Source organism: Lissotriton vulgaris, chromosome 9 (assembly GCF_964263255.1).
Source record: "Lissotriton vulgaris chromosome 9, aLisVul1.2, whole genome shotgun sequence".
NCBI lineage: Eukaryota > Metazoa > Chordata > Amphibia > Caudata > Salamandridae > Lissotriton > Lissotriton vulgaris.
Window position 1 is genome coordinate 1,214,745,406 of NC_141697.1, and position 23,115 is coordinate 1,214,768,520.

Below are 23,115 nucleotides of genomic sequence, written 5' to 3' on the forward strand. Positions count from 1 at the left end.
TAACTATATATGGTCTATAACCTATGGTTTTTTCAGTGAATATATATATAGGCAAATCTTCAAACAGCACACTCCCGCTGTAAAAATGAAGACACGGACCCATAGGCTGCAGTGAAGGAGATTTATTTAAACCTCACAGGTTACGCGTTTCGAGCAACTTGTGCTCTTGGTCACACACCGCGCACCTGGTCAGCAACAAATTTATACACATTTTTTACGTGATGCTCCACCTCTTCTGTGAGTCACATGGTGTATAAACATAAAAAACACACTATTGTAGTTTTATCTACGTGCACACCACTAAGTACATATAAAATAATGAGTAGGGCACTAGAACAAAATAGCTGCATGAATGCAAAAACTATGAAATGTAACATAATGTACATAAATAATATAAAGTCCTGTATCTGATTGATGGAGAAAAAGATCCAATTTGGGTTCAAAAATAAAGTATAAACATGTATAAAAATATACTATCTATATATATTCTTTTTTCAGATACCAAAAATATATATATATATACATCATCTGTCTATTTACAATCCTATGTACATATTTACAAATCAAAACTCCATAAATCAATACTCTAACAATCAGGACCTTTCCTAGATTCATGATTCATAAAGGTATGATTTAATCATGCCTAGGATTTGACAATGTACATTACAAGTGCCTTAACTCATATACCACTACCCAAAATGATTCTAACCAAAAAAAGATTATAGTGAAAACAAAGAAGAAGAAGAATCCTAGTTGATTTCAATAACTCACTAATCAACATTATATACAATAAAGTTTGTACAAAGAGATAAATATTTACAGGGAGCTTTACAAATCAAGATCTATGTGAATAAAGAATCTTGACTAAAGTTCTGTTTGGTGCAACATCAGCGAATTTTCTTTACAAGTGCCCGTTCATACGTTCTGCAGGACCTTGAAAAGAAAAATATGAAAGACTGCATGTGAATACTACTCAAGATCTGATGTGAGAAATGTCAACAGATAGACTGGCACATGATGGTAAAAATGCAAATTCACAATAAATGATGTAAATCCTCAGTAGTATTTAACCCGTTCGGGTATTTGCTGTCTAGCTCTATTATATACTCGGTTTCTTTTTTCCTTAGCAGTCTTTCTCTGTCACCTCCTCGAACGAGGGGCGCTACCACATCAATAACATAGTATGTTAAATTTGACAAATCATTGTTATGTGTGGACTTGAAGTGGCGTGCCACCGGGTAGGTGTTATCACTGTTGACTATCGCACGTAAGTGCTGCAAGATCCTGACTTGCACCTGTAGCTTGGTGCTGCCCACATAACGAAGGCCACATGTGCACGTCAGGACATATATTGCATACTCACTATGACAGTTGTGATGACCCTGGATAGCTTTCCTGATGGAACTGAACGGTGTATGATAATGAGAGGTGTTAACACCGAATTTGCACGGCCTACAAGAGGAACATTTAAAGAAACCTTTCTGTTTGAGCCAGGCACTGCCACTGCCCAGCTCCGGGCTGTTCTTAACTAGACAGTTGTGCATACTAGGGGCCCTTTTATAGGTTATAGTCGAGGCACTAGGGAGCATATCACTCAAAAGACTGTCAGTCTGGAGGATAGGCCAGTGCTTCCTAACAATAGACCTTATTTGTCTCTCCTGTTTGCTGTACGTTAGAATTAGGCGAGGGGCAGAGTTGTCTGACTCTAAATCTACTATTTCAGATGTGAGAAGTGCTTCCCTAGGTTTATCTCGACAACGTCTAAGGGCACTATTCAAGATATTGTCTTTGTATCCTCTCGCTCTAAGTCTGTTGATGGTATTTTGAGCCTCCTGCTCAAATATTTCTGGAGTGCTGCTGATTCTTTTGACACGTAGCAACTCGCCGTATGGAATATTAGCAATTACGTGCTGTGGGTGTTTGCTACTGGCATGCAATATACTGTTACCAGCCGTAGGTTTACGGTATAATGATGTGATAACAGTATTATTGTCTACGGTTACATGGACGTCTATGAAGTCTGCTTGTACTTTACTAATGTTGGCCGTAAAGAAAAGATTGTAATTGTTCACATTGAGCGCATCAACAAAGGAACGAGCACTTTCCTCATCCCCCTCCCAAATGCAGAACACGTCATCAATAAACCGTTTCCAGTATTTGACATTTTGAAATCCTGGTGTCGCGATGAGACCGCGCTCCTCCCACCAGCCCACGTGTAAACACGCGTAGCTGGGGGAGAAGCACGATCCCATCGCCACACCCCGGACTTGTCTCCATACATTTTTAGCAAACATGAAGTAGTTATTGTGTAGGCACCAATGCACCAATTCGCATAACATCTTGTTGTGTGCATAGTATTCACATGATCGTAAACCAAGATAGTGTTTGATGGCATCCAAACCCTTAGAGTGATCTATTGAAGTGTACAATGACTCGATGTCTAATGTTAATAAACACCAATTTTCTTGCCACTGGATGGAATTCAGTTTGTTTAAAAAGTCCCCTGTATCTTTGAGATAACTAGGTAAGTCTTTCACAATGTCCTGCAGAAAATAATCAATATATTGTGAGATATTTTCTCCAACGCTATTGATGGCTGCTATAATAGGGCGGCCCGGTGTGGGAATTTTCTGCTTGTGTATTTTGGGGATCAAATACAAAATGGGTATCACAGGATGTTCTATGTGAAGATAGTCAAATTCAGTTTGTGAGATCAAATTATTTCTTTTAAAAGAGATAAGCATTTTTTTCAAATTGTCTTTGGCTCTTTTGTATGCCATCCCATTTGATCTTTCATAACATAAAGGGTCATTAAGCTGTCTCCAGCGTTTCCAGCCTACCCTTGCGGGTGACTGGGATATCGGGTCCTGAGAGGGAGATACCAGACCTCCTACATTCTATTCCAAAGGTACGGTGCTGACTAAACCCTTAGAGAGAATTCTTGGATCAGACTCTTGGCAAAACCAACTTAACTTAAACTGCTACTTACTTACTCCCTCCCACGTATTAGGCTTAGGTCAGGTACACCGGGGTAGGCGTAGTTAGAAGCACTAGTTGAGGTCGTTAGCCAATGTATATATGAATGTATATATTGTATATATTTTATTCATTTTAACTATCGTATGGCTAAGAAACCATATCAATGCTTTTACAGTATTATTTCATAATACTCCTTTTACTGTACGTAATTTACTTCATATTAAGTATTGCAATTGTGGCAATCCATTTCTCTTGCATGAGAAGGAAGACTGTTCAATAAATCATACCCTTTATTGAAAACGCCCGTCTCTCTCTTCTCTGCACTCTGGTGAAACTAAGAACGCACGTCTGACTGAGTGAAATAATTGTCTATTGTTTTCACACGACTCTAGAGATTTACTCTTATTCTGGGGAGCAAAGTTGCCATGTTTATGCGGTTGTCGGAAGCTGAATCCCTTCTTGTCTGAGCCAGGGAAGCTGATCACTTCCTATTCAGTCAAGAAAGTTTCCAGTGACCTCTGAGCTAGCTGGCGCAAACCTAAATTAAGTCTAACATAGTCAGTAGAGACCTAGAAGACCACAGTCCTACGTCTACACTGCTGTTTATGTTATTCCAATGCGCAGGGCCTATAGGGAAAATAGGAACTACACTACACTATAGTTAACTCAAGTAACTATAACTTGAACCCATTTCTTGCTCTGCTTTTGACCTCACATATTACAACACTCATGGCATGTTCTAAGACCTTATTGATTAAATCACTATTGACAATTGAAATGACATCATTAATGACATCACTGTGCATTGGCAAGAATGCAGATTATAGTTACTTGAGGTAACCATAACTGGTGAATTGCACTGATTATTTTAAGTTACCTTTCTACAGACATTTTCACCTGACTATAAAGTTACCTTTACTTTTTTTTAAAGAGTTTTATATAGCGCAAAGATATCAGGTATCAGAGCACTTTACATGAGCACTAGTTTTGTTACAGATGGACATATTCATTTTTTGGTAGGCATGGGGAGATAAGTGATTTGCCCAGAATCACAGGATGTTGTGCTACGTAGCTGAGACACAAACCCAGGGCGCTGCTCTAGCCATGAGGCTACATCCTCTCCCCAACCTTAATTTTTTCCACTGAACATATATATATATATATATATATATATATATATATATATATATATATATATATATATATATATATATATATATATATATATATATATATATATATATATATATATATATATATATATATATATATATATATATACTCGCTCACCAAGTGCAGACATGCGCGAGTGCACTCCTTCCAGATAAATAACGCCAATCCAGGATCCAGTTGAAAAAGGATTTATTTAATCAGCATATGTGCCAAGAAATAATACCCTATGTTTTTCAGTGGAAAAACCGCTGTGCTCTCGTGAGCAAGGCGGTTTTTCCACTGAAACGCAAATCCAATCAATTAATATCTCCAAAAACACAGATTCTAAGACAGAATAATTCCAAACCAAAGATTAAGAATAGAAAAAAAGCTAGAAAATCAAGAAGAAATTCCAACAGGAAAAACACTTACAAAATGTGAAAAATCTATTTCAAAAGTAAACAAATATCTAACACCAATATTTTTCCAAAACATTCAAGGGCAAACAATTAACAAATGAATATAATTTAACAATAAATAAAAACTCTAAATTAACATATGTTCCTTTTCCACCAGTATAAAAACAACGGTAAACACAGGGAAACAATCTTTAAGAGACACTATGATCAACGCACAAAAAACAAAGATGAATAGACAAAATGTAAATATGGAATGGGAAATGTAGAAAGTAATGTAATAACATTATTCAACCTTTTACATAAATACATTTTACATAAATATATTTCATTTATTTACGATAGTATTATAATCTAACGTGACAAAAATGACTGAAACTGCTACATATGTAACATTTCAAAAAGGAAAGCTCATCTTAGGGTATATGGGCCACACTTTACAGCAAAGAGAATAGTATTAACGAACAAAAAAACATTAGAAATGAACTAAATACTACTTAAATGGAGTAACAACATTAACTGACAGCAGAAAATGTCAGAAAACACAGCCATCATCCAAATTTGACAGAGATGCAAGTAAAAAATGTCATATAAGACTTGGTAGAAGTCAGCATCCGTTCCCAAGCACCTACAGGAGCTATACTATTAGAAACGATACCACATGACCCAGAGGAAGCAAAAGCACATTTGCCAGTAGCAGCTATTCTTAAATGACTGATCACTTGCGCCCAAACAGTAGAAAGAAAAACACCAAGAACCCCAAGAACGTATGGACATCAATGGCAATGTTAAACTGACACACAATAACCAAGACTATATACTATATGATAACCTCACAATGATTTATTTATAGAGCACCCTTTTAACAAACACATGAACAAAAACCCTCACTACTACTGGACTACTTTGAAGACACTTGGGTTAGACGACTGCACCAATCAGTGTGCCAGCAACAACTCAAATGTTTAAGAGAATCCAGGGTGGCCTGCCTTGCTTGGATTCATTGGACTTTCATTCCATGATTCCCCTGTAAAGCACATACTTTGGCTACAATAATGTATTTCCCCCTAAACTTCTGTAAGGAAAAGTTCTAAAATCTGGGTTGATCCACAAAATTCCTACCACTTAGGAGGCAGGGCAAATTTACTATTCCCAAGTCACATTGGGGAATGTGTTGTACTCTAAAGGGGTTGGACTTACTATTCCCACTTCCTGCATTAAAGTAGTCAGATTTTCTTTTCCCACTCCAAACTGAGCTTAGTCACATGGGCCAAAATGGTGGACTCTTGGGCTGGGGGTCGTTGACAGTAATTTCTATCCTCTAAAGTTTGGGATTTTGCGGGGGCTGGGTCAGGTTTGCTATCCCCTCACAAAACATAGCTACACTGGGCAATGAAAAAGTGCTGGACTCTAAAGGAATAGGTTTTACTAGTTCCACTCAAAATGTAGTTATATAGGGGAAATTGTTGAACTCTAAAGGCATCCGATGATGATTTAATATTCCCACACTCCAAACTTAGCTACACTGGCCAAAGTGTTGGACAGTGTGGTGGTAAATTTACTGCTCCCACTCCAAACCTAGTCACGTTCTGGAACATGCTGTGCTCTGTTGGGCTCTAAAGAGGTCAGATTTACTCTTCCTACTCTACACTTAGAAACACCAGGGAATATGTTGGACTCTAAAGGAGTCAGATGTACTCCCCCTCCCCAAACTTAGCCACATTGGGGAAGGCATTGGAGTCTATTGGGGTGGAGAGGCAGATCTATTATGCCCACTCCAAACTTAGTCAGACTGGGGAGAGTGTTGAACTCTGGAGGTGTCAGATTTACTATTCCCACTTCAAACTTAGCCACATTGGGTAAAATGTGTGACTCTCTGGGTAGAGGTGGGGGGTGTTGCAGGATGGTTGCTTTGGATTTACTATTCCCACTCCATACCACATGACATTGGGGAAAGCTTTGGACTCGAGGTTGGATGTTAGATTTACTATTGCCACTCCAAATGTCCCCACATTGGGAAAACTGTTTAACTCTGGAGTACATGAATCAGATGTTCTATTTCCAATCCAACCTTACCACATTTGGGACACTGTCCTCTAAAGTATTCACACTGCAAACATAGCTCCACCGGAGGAAGTGTTGGACTCTGGGAGGAGGGTCAATTTTATTATTCCAACTTCAAACTTAGGGCCTGATTATGACTTGTGTGGGCAGACCGCCAGTCCTCAGTGGCGCCGCATTACAATGCCCCCGTAGGGGCCCAGCCATGACAAGGTCAGCAGAAAGGCAGGTTGTGATCCCCATGGCAGTGCCGATGATGGCACCACCTGCACAGGCTGCCGCTTTCCCCACTGCTGCTACTACGGGACCTGAGAACCTGGTGATGGTGGTGGTCTTGACGCGGTCTGAGCACACTGTTCGTAATCAGGCGCTTGGACCTCTGAGGAGGCAGGGATTGAACTACAAATGAGAATACAGTGGTCACAAAACCGCTGTACTTGTAATCATGCCCTTAGCCATGCTGAGGAAAGTGTTAGACTCTAAAGAGGTCATATTTACTATTCTCACTCTAAGCTTAACAAAATTAGGAAAGTGTTGGACTTTGGGGTGAAGCGTCAGATTTAATATGGCCACTCCAGAATTAGCCAGAATGCAGAAAGTGTTGGACTCTGATGAGTTAAGATTTACAATTCCCAGTACAAACCTAGCTACACGAGGGAAAGTGTTGACCACTTTTGGGATGGCAGTTAGGTTCCCTATTACCAACCCATACTTAACTATACTGGGGAAAGCGTTGGATTCGGCGGGGCAGATTTGCTATTCACAGTACAAGTTTAACCACATTGTGGAAGGTGGTGGACTCTGGAAGGACCAGATTTACTTTTCATACTCCAAACATAACAACATTGGAGAAAGTGATGAGGTCTGGAGTGGTTGGCTTTACTATTCCCACTCCAAATGTAACCACATTGGGGTAAGTGTAAGACACTTGTGGGGAGTAGGGTGGTTGTAAGTGGGATAGGAGTCAGGTTTACTCACATTGGGTAAAGTGGAGGACTCTGAGGGTAGGGGTCAGATTTACTTTTACCACTTTAAAAGTAACCACATTGTGGAAAGTGTGGCAGATTTGCTATTGCCAATCCAAATGTAACCACACTGGAGAAAGTTGGGTTTGTGGGGGAAAGTTGGGAAGATCTCCTATTACCACTTCCCAGATTGAATAAAGTGTTGAACACTGGGGTGGCAGATTTACTATTGGCAATCCAAACTTCACCACATTGGGGAAAGTGTTAAACTCTGTGGACAGGGTACAGGGGTTATATTTACTTTTCTCACTCCAAACGTAACCACATTAGGAAAAATATTAAAATATGTCGGTGGGAGGCGGCGCAGATTTACTATTCCCAGTACAAATGTAAACACATTTGGGAAAGTGTTGGACTCTGACGAAATCACTTTTACTAACTCAAAGTTAAAAAAATAAAACAATACTTTTGTATGTATCACTATTGATTAGTAAGCATTAACAATCAATATAATATCATAAATTCCATTAATAACATATTTCATTACAAAAATAAAAATAAAAATATATAAAATTGAATATTAAAATCTTAAAATTATTAACAAACAAATACTTAACATTAAGGTAACAAAACAAGTAGCAAAGCTTAAGTATTAAAAAAATACCTTCCACCAAAAACCATATTCAAAGGAATAACCCTAAAATAAAAAATATAGAATTAACATAGAAATTAACAACATTAATATTAAATAAATATATTTAACTTTAACATTGAAAAAGGTAGAACTAATGTAAAGAAAGAAAAATAAAAGATAATCAGTTTACTAATGTAATTATATATGCAAAAACTAAAAATAATTAATGTAGAACAAAAATATAACATATATTAAAATACTATAATTAATATAATTAAAATTGAAAATTCTACAAACTGCACATTAAAATATAAAATGTACATGTAAAAGATACATTTATAAATTACAAAACAAAATGTATTTAGTTAACTGAAACAATTGATTAGTAATTAGGTTTTTGTAAACTGTACATACAATACATATGTAGCTAAACTATTATTAAAAAGTAACTTACAAATTGAAAGCTAATAATAAAAATTGAATAAAATGGTTAAATAAACTGAATATAGCATTAATTAAACAAGTATACAATTAAAAGATAAAATAAATAAACTAACAATTGATAATTTATCAAAACAAATATTTTATTAAAACACTTCTTATACTACGCCACTAAAATCTCAACAATCCTTTCATTAAAATCAGAATAAAACAGCCTATAATTAAATTCTATAAAAAATATAAATTAAAAATTAGAGTATAAAAATGTATACACAATCAATAAACCATACAAAACATGTTTAAATACACTAATAAAAGAAAAATAGATATTATATGCAACAGGATTAAAACAATCGATATTACACATATCAATATTTACTTCAAAGTAAAAACATGGTATTATTACCTTTGATATTGGGCCCAATGGTATTCTTCACGTCATGATATTTGTTGCACAATATTATCAACCAACGATCGCACCAGATACAGCTTCTTGATTACTTTAATCTCAATTAGGAAGTAGAAGGCATCGTAAACGAACACGCATCAGACTGCGTGTTTTGCAATGAACAGAATACAATGTACTTCCTACATGTGAGGCAAGACATACTCAGGCAGGAGAAATGAGTAATGGGCCATACATGCAGGGACAGAACTCTGTGCCAGGACATACTGTTTGGGGTCAAGGACAATATGGTGGGACAAGTAGGCCCAAACCCCTCTAATACAAACCCTTTGGGTGCAAGATTACAGTACCACATTATGAATCAGGGAAGGGTATTGTCTGCAGCTAAGGGAATATTTGTGTCCATCTTTAATGCTGTTCAAACTTGTATTTATGGTTAAGCAATAGAAAGCCTATATTATTAGGTTGGGCACTCTAAGTTAATGCTCTGAGTTCAGACTGCACATCTGATAATGGTTCCAGTATCAAAATGTGCACACACGTTTGCAAAGTTTAACAATATGAGGCTATGTATAATGCTCCCCAGGATGCTCTCCGATTAGATGCAAATGTATGCAAAAGCCTGATAGCCAGATTGATGATTCTTTGCTTTCAAAATAAAATCTTCATAAAAAAATGCAACTAGTAACAAAACGTTTTGCTAACTAATCTGAAATTTTAGGTTCTATTTTTTTGAAGCATCATTTGGTGTTGATGCAAGCTAGTATTTCCCAAAAATATTCATAATGGAAAATCAGTGTAACAAGTTTCAACAAAATTATAGGAAACATGACAATAAACAAGCATTGGAAAAACCAATAGATATGATATTGATGGTCAACCTTTTGGTTTTGTCAATGCGTGTCTTGTTTTTACTTGATTTTTGTACAACTTTATTGTTGTTGGAACTGCCAGGTTCTCATAATTATAACAAAAATTGGCAAAATCAAAAAGTTTTTTGGTCTCAAAAACCACACAGTGCCACAGTATTTTCGGGCACCGAACAAAACTAGTTTGCGTGCCGATATGGTCCTTGTGAAAGAGCAGAATGCTGTCATTCACAGCAAAGCCAGCTGATAGAGAGAGAGAGAGAGAGAGAGAATTTTAATAAAAACAAAGGTCTTGGTTAACACCAGTCCTAAATAGGGGTCCAATTCTTAAAGAAAGTCACAAAAGTGTAGCTATGGTATATGTCCTTGCAAGAATTTACAGGAGTAGGTTAGGATATCGTACTCCTAGAAAATATTTGTGAACTGCATTTTACACTGAGCAAATATTCATGTGTAGATTTGCTAATGCGAAAATCTCTTGAGCAGTAACAAGTTCATTTTCCCACCAACCACTTTTTCCCCAACCCTGGAAGAAGTTTTACTTCTTCTTCTTCCCTTGTCAGGAGTACATTTCCAGTCTTTCTCTCTGTGGCAACATATTAGATATGAGCTGATGAAAACCCATACAACATGCTAGTAGGTTTGCACAGACTCAAAAGGGCATTCTAACCCTAGGTAACTATTGCTTACCGCTAACTCCAGCCCCAGTATGTTGATCTGCAGAAAGGGGGCAAAATAAGTGAATTTCTAATATTCAAATCCTACTATGGAATGTTGCCATAATTTGCCGCCGTACTACATGGCACTAAAGGGACAAGTGGATTTTGTTGCATGGAAGTAGATTTATGAAACAACCTGTCCCATGAACAAGTAGATATTTTATTAAGTACCACACCCCTGCGGATCAGTTTTTTTGTACCGAAAAACAAACTCTGTTTTGGGAGTTTATTTAACAATCAAAAAAAGTTTGGTGAGAAGGCACTTTAAAAATGGAGCCCTCTCCGCAAACCTGCAATACTATGAAGGGAACTGATCCTGTATTCTTGAATATTTTAGGAAGGAAGTAGATTAATCATCTATAACTGTTATTGTTTCAATTGTGAGAGCTTTTTTTTATTTTCGAAGGGTTTTCTTCCAGTTTGGCCGAGCACTCTCTGACAAAAAGTTACCAATATCATTGCTTCACTTACCTGTGACTAACAGAAATGTACTACATGTTGCCTTTTTAAATAGGCGTGATAAAATACTTGTATGTTCCTATACTGTTTTTCATGTTACCCTTCCTAAAGATGTCAGATTTCCCTATATTTGTTCTCTGTTCTTTATAGTTACAGTGCTAGGTGTAAATACCAATGAATCTCAGTAGCTATTAAAAGCTGTGCAAACTATAACTCCACCCACCCCATACATGTGCTGCTCATGGCCTCATACATGTACATGTGCACACAAGATATACAGAACTAATCTGAGAAAAAATCCTAAACTTACTACTTTTGATATTCACAGAAGGCCTTTAGTAGTAGTAAAGTTAGGATTTTATCTTAAATTAGGATTTTGTCTTAAGTTAGGATTATTTCTTCAGTTAGGATTTTGTCTTAGGACCAAAACTTGGGACAAACTTAAGTTTAACTTAAGTTTAACGTAAGACAAAAACCTAACTTAAGACAACACCCTAACTTAAGACAAAATCCTACCTTAATACAAAATCCTAACTTAAGACAAAATCCTAACTGTACTACTACTAAATGCCTTCTGTGAATTCCAAAAGTAGTAAGTTTAGAATTTTGTCTCAGATTAGTTCTGTGAATCGACCCCAAGATGTCTACACTGACATTTCCTCACACCCATCCTTGGTAAACCTCTTAGACAATAGTCTTCAGCAAGAATCCTGTACAGCAGGTAGGCACAGGTACACTCTGTCCTGGTATTCTCTGTGTTGCCACCCACAGTCCACCTGTGCCTAGAACATGCAATACAAACACTGTGATTCTTCAGACACACACTAACATATCACCCCTTTTCTGTAAACATTAACTGTACAACGTCTGCTGATTTCACCTTTCTGGAGGAATGGTTGGAGCCTTCAATTATTTCTTGTCTTATTTGGTGTGTGTACTCTCTCCATCTCACATTATTTTTGTTCATAAAGTGATGTCATTGATTATGGCATTGTTGATGTTATATGTGACCTCATTAGTGATGTCTGTCTGTTTTGTCCCTCCAGTACCACCCCCGGAGTCAGGGGATGCTCCCATTCATAGTGGTAGTTTCTGGACACAGACCTCTGTACCTTGCTTCCTGTATTGACCACTGCAACTATTTTTTTCCAGCTACAAGCAGCAGGCCAAATGCTCGGGTTCACTGTTCCAGTTTGAGTCCTCCAATTGACATTGCACCAAGTAAAAAACGTCCTCATCCAGTCAGAATCCTTCATTTGTCTCTCTTTGATTACCGATCTTGACAAATCTAACATGGCAACTGAATGTTCAACATATGTTTACGTATTTTGACCTCTTCTGAGCCTAGATTTTTTAAACATTTTTGGGAAATGCTGCTGAGCTGATTTTCACCGTATTACAATAAAATCACAAGTTGCAATAAACCACTTCACCTCATCCAACTTTGGAGAAAATAACCACAGCAGTTTTTGTTGCCATGCAACAGAAAATATTCTATGGGAATTAACATCTATTCAGCACTTTTAGGACTCCCATGAGCAAAACTTGTGAAACAAAATAGCAACTTCTTAACACCAAAATGAAGCATTTGTCTCTTCTTCTTTTCACAGACAATATTATTGTTTTCAATATTTCCCTATTAGTAAAAAACAACAAGCTTAGGTTCTGTTTATGGAAACACAGCAGTTGCCTCACCTCTAAACGAGATTCTATTTTGCACTTGTTTGTAGTTTTTGATGAACTCAGTATGTTATTTTTTTTTTTACAGTGCCCCATCGCCCTCAGGATAGGGCATCCTTAATACATTTACAAATGAAGTAAAAAGCAAAATAAACTTTCACTTTCATAGTTTAAAGAGTTGACTGGTGCATAAAGTGCTATGGTACAACATTTCTCTAGGACGTACTATTTCCATCACAACTGAACATAAACAATTAGGCATAGTTAGATCTACTGAGAGACACTTGTTTGGGCTTCAGCTGTACTAACAGTGGTGTGGGCACACCATAACTAATCCTTCAGCATATGGCAGCAGCTTTAGCCACATATTTTAAATATGTCTCTAGCTCCACCCACTTATGTTCTGTTTTGCTCCACCCTGATATGTTTACGAGGTTCTATCCTACGCCCAGATCTTAACAACAAAACATAATTTACATGGCTAATACACGTGGACGGTGATTCAACCTTGCTTCTGATTGGTCAGTCCATCTTCTTGAATGTATAGCACACAAAAAGAGTAACAAATATTGGTGTTGTATAAAAAAAACTGTAAATAAAATGTCAGAAATCGACAAAACGTGTATAAGACTATTAAATAAACAACAATGGTTATAGCATATTTTCAGGCACACAACGTGACACCACTTACTAGTAAAAGCTCAGTGGGGATCGGGATCAGGAGACGTTTACTGAACTTTTCATTCAGTGACTTCACCACGATGAGAATTACCAGGCACACGGCGCTGGTCACCACTGCACCTACATTGGATTCCGGCAGCATGATGAAGACCTTTATCAATGTCTATTGACAAAATGCCAGAAAGAGTTGCATTTTAGGGATACGCAGAAAGCTATTAGCCTTACCAAAAACAATAAAGTGGAAAGTGAAAATTTGCACTGAACATTTCAGTAGTGATAGGAAAGGAAAGACCTGGGCTGATTAGATTTCTTAAATCAGATTCCATCGCTTCCTGGTAAGCCTTTCAGAGAGGAGTGGGTGGAAGTGTTAACTCTGTGAAATGTGCAACATGTTTCGCCATAAAAGCTGCTTCATAATAAATTCACTTTGTCCCGTCCTGCCTCCACCAATAATAAAAATTACAGAGTAATAGTAAAATACACACAACAAAATTAGAGCACCTTATGTACACTTTAGAATCTTTGAGTATTTGGGAGAAAGATAATTGTGGCTTTTAATAAGCAAATGTTTGGGTGCAAAACATGTTGGGATTGCATTTGGGATTGAGGAAAATGATATGAAAGTAAAATAATAAAATGAGTGTAACAAAATTTGATTTTCATAAAATATTGAAGAATGTTTTTTAAAATGTGTTAAAAAAATAAATTAACCAAGAACAACAAGAGAGAAAGGGTATGAATATTCACTCTTACACCCCTTATCTTAGTATCATAAACCAACAGAAGAGTGAATAAATAAGTAAAGAGCAACCTCGAAATAGTGTCCGAGGTTTAAAGGAAAGACAAGGAAAACACACAGAGAGTTGGGACAATACAAAGGAAATTAATATAACTACTGGTATTTATACTATTATCAATGTGAAACTCAGGGATGCAACCTTTCCTCTTTCAGCTTTAATCCTTGTTCGGTTAGAAGGAGAAAGGTTATCTCATACTGTTGGTGATTTGGCCACAGGAACTGAAATACCACAGCCAGCGCTCACTCTACTGATGATAGATACATCTTTGCTGTTATCCCGAGATGTCTTTCTAGTATATTTACTATTACACAAAACATTGTGTAGTTCTGTAGCCCACAGTGGAGCATAATTAACTTTCTGATTTGGAGGTCTGAGTTTACCAAGATCATGCTGTCTTGTTGTGAACATCTACAGTAACATGAGTGTGTCTGAAGCTTGTCCTCGCATGACAAGTAAGCATGTTTCTGAGAGAGCGGCTATATGACCTCTATATGATACTGGATCTCTCTTTGGTCCCTAAGCCAAGGGGAGCAAGATTGGCTTGGTTCATCTAGGTTGAACATTACTAACACATAATATAATTTGTAGCCACATTTCACTAGGGATGCTTTTTAGTTACCTGTGTGTTATTCTGCCGTATGAAAACTGTCAGGTTAGCTAAGTTTGATGACCAAATGCCACCAAGTCCTAGATTGTAAGAGTGCCGTTGATGTGACATGTTTACACTGCATTCATGTGGGGCCGAGCAGACAACAAGTACTTAAGAAATACCAATTAACTCCTCTGCACCTGGCTTTAGCACTGAGTTGTATAGGATTCATCAAGCTTGGTTAGTGCTCATGTATTTCCTCTTACAAAACAATATTTCTTTTTAACATTTCTATGATCCGTGGGATGCAGTTTCTTTTGACTCTTCATGGCCCAGCAAGGCACCAGTTATTGAGGTGAAGGAAAGCAGGCCTTTGAAGTCAATTTCTTATTAGGATTTTTGTTTGTGTGTACTGAAGCAACAGCTTTTACTAATGGAATATGACATTTTCCTTTCTGCATTTCAAAAGCCTTGCATTGGTTTGTGGAGGCTTGCTAACACTTCACATTAAGCTCCTATTTCAGCTATCTCTCGAAAAGCTACTTCCCACTTTATGTTTATTTCAAGGGAAATGGTGTTGTTGAATTAGAATGCCATGCATTTATTCGGCATCAATACACTGTATAGATGCTATTCATTTTATGAACAGTCAGTCAGGATTGCTCCTATTGAATACATTAGAAACTTGAATTTGTATAATTGGTGGTGGTGGTGAGGAGAAAAAGATGCAGCTTAAGTGGGAAGTTAGTTTCAAAATGGTTAAGGTGAGAAAGCATGTCCAATATTTGTTAGCCTTCTGTACGGAGTCCAGTTGAAGACAAATTCAAACTAGCTCAGTTTTGAAGCATTTCCTGACCTGCTTGGGATGTTGAGTCAGAGTTTATGCCATTTTTAAATATGTGTCCTTTTACTTCAAGGGACCTCCTTCTCTTTTTCAGCTTCTTGAAAGATCATTGTTTTATCAACTCATACACCATGTAGAGGGCAAAGAGCTTGAATTCTGTTTCTAGTGAAAGTTAGTAGAGAAGTAGGTAAACATGCCTGACTGCCTGTATCTCCAGCCTTTGGAAGTGGGCAGTGAGTTTTGGGGAAGAAATACAATTTACATATAAAAGTGGTTGACAGCCCTTCAGCTAATTGCATTTTCTCCAGAAAATGCTGCTCTCAACATTTCTTCCATGGACAATTTGTTCTACTGTAGTAGCTACTTCTTAACCATCTTGATTATTGTGCAATATCCTCCAGCAGCGTGTGACCCACTCAAAGAGATGACTGCAGTAACATTTCATTGGGAAAGATCTGAACTTACGTAGATGAGCGACAATGGCTGGGTTTCTTGGCTCAGCCGTAACCCAAAGATGTACTTCAGCTGGGACACCAACACGTGAATGGCTGATGCCGTTGTGTAGCCACGCACCAGTGGATCGGAAAGATAAGTCGCCACAAATCCAAACTGTGCCAGGCCCAGGAGTATCTAAGAAGAGAAAACAATATAAAATATATCACAGCCACAGACACCAAGACAATATTGATCAATCAGTGAGAAGTTAACTCTCACAAAAGAACATTAAATGGCATACCAGCCCATGCAAGACTTAATTGTCACAGAAGTGGTGCTATGGCATCAGAATGAACATTTGTGTTCTTTTTCCAAAATACACTCAAATTTTGTTTTCACGGCTGATATCCCCTATGCAGTATCACAAAGCTCATATTTGAAAGAAAGAAGGTGTACACAGTTTTCAGGCATGCTCTTTAGAGCTGGCTACTGATAGCTTTACACACTTCAATTTTGTTTTCTGGGCTGAGATTCCCTCAAAGGTTTAAAAATCTCTGGGCCGATTTACAAACCCCTTGCAACACTTTTGCACCACCTTTGCATCACTTTTGTGACGCAGCAGTGGCGTAAACAATGCAGCCAAGTTACACCGTTACGCATCTAGGGAAATGGGTCACGTTGTAAAGCCCTGTGTCATGTTAGACCTGCGTCAGGTATAATGTATGCACAGTGGACGTTCCCACGCAGGAAAGCCACGTAAAAGTGACGCAGTGAAATCTACAAGATTTCACTGCCTCACTTCTAGGGCGCCACTGCGTCAAAAACTTAGTGGGAATAGGCCTCAAAATGCATTCCTGGAGCTGAGTCATGCTTGCAACACGACTCCAGCAATGCGGGACTTTTGCCCCACAGATGTGTCAGAATTTCTGACGCATCTGTCAATCCTTGTGCTAAAGTGCGCCGTATTATAAATACGGCATATCCATGGTGGCGCAAGGGTTTCTCAGGGTGGCGCTGGGAAGGTGACGTATCTCTACAGATGCTTCATTTTCTTGTAAATCTGCTGCCTCATATTTAGAGGAAAACATTGGTAAACAGTGTTTAAACATATGCCTTTTGGGTCTGGCTACAGACAGCTTCAGATATTTAATGACTCTCATTATCAATTCTCCAATAAATTACACTATAAAGTACAGAGAGAGTGTGGACTTTCCGTTAGCACCATTTAGCCTCAGATTGCTCATGTTTTTTCTTAGTGTGCTATTCCTACGGTGGGCTGTCCATGAAGGCTATAACATTTATTAGATTGCTATATTATCCCATTTGTGCTCATCTTACATTTTGATGATGTGCTGTCAAGTGGTCATATCGTTAGACTGCAAATGTAACATGACATGTAGCTTATATGAAGTACCCCTCTGTGTTTGTGTATTTTTTGGCTGAGAAGACATTCTAATTGATGATTTTTGCCATTTTTGTTGACAATGTGTCTCCAGTTTGGATGCCTTAACCTGACATAAAAAAATATTATATTCACAAATCAGCCTTTAGTGTGTATGTGTTTTGCTTTGCTGTCATGATAACATGGTGTTGGATTTACAGTGTTTCTTGTTCATAAACTAAAGCTGTGCCTGGACTTGGGCTTTCTTGAAGATGAGATATAAATACTGATCCTTTGACAAAATGTTGCAGTGTAGTAGGCTCACCACTTTCATTGCAAACTCCATCTTTTGACTATTTATCAAATCCCATATTTGAGATTACAGTTCACCACTGCTAACATAGTCTGTTCCGCAAAAGGGTCCTTTTTATGCTTAAGGTAAAGCACATATAGGCTATTGATTAAAGTTTCTTTTTCTTCTACTTCATGGCTGGACAAATATTAAACTTGAAATATGTCTACATAAAGGAGTTCACTTCCACCCAGATTTTATACAAGTATGTAAATAATACAACATTCCTTTCAATGTCTTACCCAAAGATGGAAAATGTTTATATATGTTTTACTTTCTGAAATGATACCAATTAGTTGACATGTTGTATGAAGTCTTAAAAGAGACTGTCTTCAGAAACAGTGGGTTCAATAGCATGATCTTTAAGAGCTGTACAGGTATTAAAGCCTCAGCTGCTGATTACCATACATAAAATGACAAGTAGTTAAAATAAGGTATATAATATCATGTGGCAGATGATTCCGGTTAATATTATATTAAAAGACATTTGCTATTAACTACTCTCAGCTTCTTTAAGATGTTCTCTTCTTATTTAATTCCCCTCTTATTTAATTCAAAGAGTGATTTTTTGGAAAAGTTATTTTCAAAGTTTACTTGCCACAAGGAGCAGAATCACAGGAAGTTCCTTTTAAGATGCCAGTAATCAACTTTATATTCACCTCACAAGGAATACTCTTTCATTTACGTTAGGAACTGGAGTTTTCTGCCCTTTGATCTTAAAAATATTGATGTCCTCTTTTAGAAGCACCATCTAGGCTTGTTCTCTTGAAAATACTGTTCCTGGTGCTATTATAAAAGATGCCTTTATTCATGCATCTAATATTATTTCTCCTTAATAGCATTATACAAACTAACAAAATACAGTGGTTTAGTGCTAACTTTTTTGTGGACTCTCTATAATGGAATCAGAAAATGGAACTTTATTTAAGTGCCACAAACTAATGGTGCCATGGCCCTCATTTAACAATGGTCCCACAAAAAGCAGCAAAGAAATGCTGCTGTTAGCTCGGCCAATCAACAGATCTCAATTTTGAAACATTTCTGTACTTTTTGCTTACAGTTGACAGTGTAGTTATTATGGTGTACTGTGAGCTACAATCCCAAACAGAGACATTGTGTGTGTATTTATTTGTCTGCCCAAACATTTATTGTGTGTTGGTAGGTATCTACCTCATAATGGGTGTGTGTATCTTTTTTCTACCTCACTTTCCTCTCTTTACCTTCCAGCTCTCCCAACCTCCACTCATACTCTACCTCATCTCTAGATCTACTTCTCTGCTCCTTCTTTTTACCTCTATGCCTGTACCAATTACTTTATCTCTTGTCCTCCTGTCTCCCGTCCCCTCCCATTTCTCTTATACTGCAGAGGCGGTGGTCACTGTCTAGCTATATACGTACACATAGAAAGAAGACAGGAGGGACAAGAATGGGGAAAGAATTAAGGAGACAATTATCATATAAGATTTTACCAGATAGAATGGTAGAAAATCTCAGAAATGTGCTTTGATGTTTACATCAGTATTAAAAATGTCTTTTTGGAGTGGGGTTCAGCAGCAGCCCGTGCAGGTAAAAGTGGTCGGACGGTGGGGCTCGGTTGGGGTGGGTTGTTGGACAGACAACAACATGGGAACATTAATTATTTATTTAATTTTCCCTCGTGGTCATTTTTAGAATTCCCCCTCAACCCAGCGTCACTGCCCCACTGCTTTTACCTGCTCGGGCCGCTGCTGGTGGGGTTTATAATTAATGAAAAAGATTACAGATATCTAGCACTTAAAACTACAATATCAAATGCTAAATGCATAAGTCTTATTTTAGCAGTGTGCACAAGAACTACTAAACATCCACCAAATTTCCTTACATCCTTACAATTTCTTTTTTACAAGTGGAGGACCAGGCTAGTTAGACACTGAGGACAGATGTACTACCCTTTTTTCCAGCCGCAAAGGGGTTTTAGGCCTGTTTGCGACCGCAAAAAAAGTATGGCACATGTACCAACCCTATTTTGCGAGTTGCTAATCAATTAGCGACTCGCAAAATAGGGTTAGCGACTCGCTATTAGGAACGGGCGTTACAAGGGCGTCCCTTCCTAATAGCAACTCCAAAAGCTATGTAAGAATGTTTTGCGACCGCAATTGCGGTCGCAAAACACTCAGAGTTTACCACCCTTCTCAGAAGGCTGGTAAAGCACTTGCAAATGGGATGGGGTCCCCAGGTGATCCCTTTCCCTTTGGGAACGCATGCGCAAATATTTTATAACGGCAGACAGTGGTCCCAGGGACCACTGACTACCCGTAAAAAATAAAACTGAAAAGTTTAATTTTTATTTTTGAAATGCATCCCGTTTTCCCGGGCTGCATTTGAAAAAAAACTGCTTTATTTAAAAGCAGTCCCAGACATGGTGATCTGCTGACCCCAGCAGGCCATCATCCCGGGAGTGCCAGCCATTCCTAATGGGGTGCAAATTGAGACAGCCTCATTAATATGCATGAGGCATGCAATTTGCGAACCTATTGGGAATCGCAAACAGTGTCTGAGGCACTGTTGTAAAACATTGATTTTTGAGAGTCGTAAATTGCAAGTCGTAATTTGACGCAATTTTCGACTCACAAAAATGAATGGTTGTATATATAGCCTGGAATTCCTTGTAAAATATAGTGGGTAAAAAAAACTCAGGGCCAGAGCTCGGTAAGAAATGGCTTTATCAATGCTTGTTCAAGCTTTCTTTTGGTACTACTTGGCTAGCAGACGCCTGTAAGCTTGACTCGTTAGCTGTGTTTGACTGCCATAATTTCTGATAGCGTGACTTATAATTGAATATTGTTCGGCATTGCAAGGGCTCATATTAGCTGAACATGGGTAAAAGAATCAGAGTTGTACTGAACATGGGACCCCAAAATATGTCCTGCTCTGGGCCCCGAAATCCTCAAATAGGCACTGAGGTATTGGGAGATTTGATAGAGTGCGAGGTATAGAGAGATTTGATAGAGGGTTGACATAGGTAGAGGGAGGTGAAAATAGATAGAGAGAGGTAGCAAGGTGAGGTAAGACAGAGATGAGACTGAGAGAAGTAACCCAGGTACAGAGAAGTAACATGGAAGTTGCAGTGACCTACAGCCCGAGGCACAAGGTAGAGATGATGTAGCCAGAGGGGGGTATAGAGATAGAAATTTAGAGATAGGTAGAAAGAGAAAGGTGAGGTTGTGAGAGAGATAGAGAAAAGGAATATATAGGTGTATTTGCTCTTTCCTGTGCTCTGAATAACATTTTTGACCCATGTGACTCTCCTTTTGAGTGTTTGTTTTTTAGAGGGTTGATATGTTAAGAATGCATGTAGTGAAATTAGGCTTTGCAGTGGTCAATGCCAAATAAGTAGTTACGCTGCTCAAGTGTCAATTTGTATTTTATCCTCATTCTTTCTTCACTGTCACCTTCACTTTCTTGGGTAGAAGTGGTCATAATAATATGTTGGTGATGGCAGAACATGGTCTGCCATTATTTTTGGTAAAGCTGGAATAATCGCCATCTCGTGGCCTGTTTTCTTGCTGATCGAATACAGATCAGCTTAGCTGTTAGACTTGACAGCTTTGACGTGGTATTCCCCCAGACCTTTTGCCTTCACTACCCTGTTTTTGCTGAACCCTTTTATGTTTGCATTAGGACTATGTGCACTTTACCCCAACAAACCCATGGCGAAGTACTTGTTCTCTTACCTTGAAACATGGTAAAACTGGTATACACATAATTGGCACCTTTAATTTACCTGTAAGTGCCTAGTATAGTGTGAGAAATTGGGCTGTTGGTTGACTATGGTGTAAGCCCTAGTCAAGCAACAGCCCCAAGCCCTGGCATGGGTGAACCACAAAAAGTCACTTAATTAAATTGTAATTAACCCTGGGTAGCTTAGCTCAAAAAGCAGTCAGGCATAAATTCGAGGCAATGTGTGAAGTATTTACGTAGCACACAAACAGTAATAAAGTGAAAACACATATGACACCAAGATGTCCAAAATTGGAGTTATGAATTTTTTAAGTTTTTAGTAAAAACTAGTGGCTAAAAGTTCAAAGTGCCTACTGCAGACATCTAGTTGCGCTAGATCAGGTCAAAGTCGAAAAATATGGCCAACCGCAATGAAGCAGGGGTCGGATACAAGAAGTGGATTGGGCCCAGTCGGCACTTACCTATGGACTTAGAAGAATTTTCAAAACAGGTATTTTGAGAAGGTAAAGTTCAACAGGTTACAGCTGCAGGTGGTATCCAAGCAGGGAGCGTCATCGTGGTGAAGATACTGGACAAAGTCACGGTAAAGATTCCTACCTTTGAACTTAATATTTTTACGGAACTTCAAAAGCTACAGTGGGACAAGGCAGGAGGCTTTAGCCGAAGACAGTTCTAGGAGTTTGGATACTCCTTTGGCGAAGGACTGCTGCCGAAAAGAATGTAGCGGGAGCAGCAGCGAAGTCAGGCTGACTGCCAATGCACTGTAGAAGGCTCAACAAGCAGATTGGTCTCAGCCTTCCCTTGGTTCTCAGAGCAGTTTTTATTCTGCGTTCCGCAACTTTGCGAAATGTTTGCTTATTCCCGTTCTCAAAATGCGCGTTCGCAAGATATTTCCCCCCAAGCATGCAAACAGCAATTGAGGACAGTAAAAAAGCATAGCTAACAAGCAATTTCATGTGTTCGCGGAATTTCCGCTTGTTCACGGAGATTTTTACCGTTTCGCTGAGATTTGTGTAACGCGATTACGCAAATTCCGCCCAGCCCTAGTTTTTAGCCAGAAAATTTCGAATTCCCATGTTTTGGGTTTTGGCTATCTAGGCACATTTAGCACCACAAACAAGGATCCAGGACTGGTGGGACACCACTTGGGGGTTCAGGACTCACTCAAGCTGGGTCCCATTATAGGTTATCCGATGGTGGGAGACTTTTATGCCCCTATGACTCGAAGAGGAGGCCAGAAAACTAGCCCTTGGAGTTACTCTTGTAGTCCGGCATGCAGGTGAAGATGCAGGATTGAAACAACAGGGCTGGCCTCTGAGGGTTCAAGGTGGACTCCAGGCAGCAAAGCAGTCCTTCCCGGTGCATCAATGCAGCCTTGTGGAGTACACAGCAGGCCGCAGAAGCAGGCATTCCCCTGAGAGTCCTTCCGCAAGTTCCGAAAGTGAACTGAAGAGTGGGTCTGAGGGTCCTACTTTTATACCTGGTGCCTCATTTGAAGTTGGGAGCAGTTTCTTGAGGTTTCTCTTTGAAAT

General features: G+C 38.5%; 1 protein-coding gene across 2 annotated transcripts in view; it reads right to left on the minus strand.

The window, feature by feature from the left end:
* The window catches only part of LOC147693063 (solute carrier family 26 member 6-like), a 240,761-nt gene that overhangs the window by 151,881 nt on the left and 65,765 nt on the right, over positions 1-23,115 (minus strand). For both annotated transcript variants that reach the window (XM_086936875.1, XM_086936874.1), the window contains exons 6-7: positions 16,161-16,325; positions 13,473-13,625 (exon numbers count right to left, since the gene is read on the minus strand). In XM_086936875.1, coding sequence (XP_086793001.1) covers positions 13,473-13,625; positions 16,161-16,325 — 318 coding nt within the window. The remainder of the gene's footprint in view (positions 1-13,472; positions 13,626-16,160; positions 16,326-23,115) is intronic.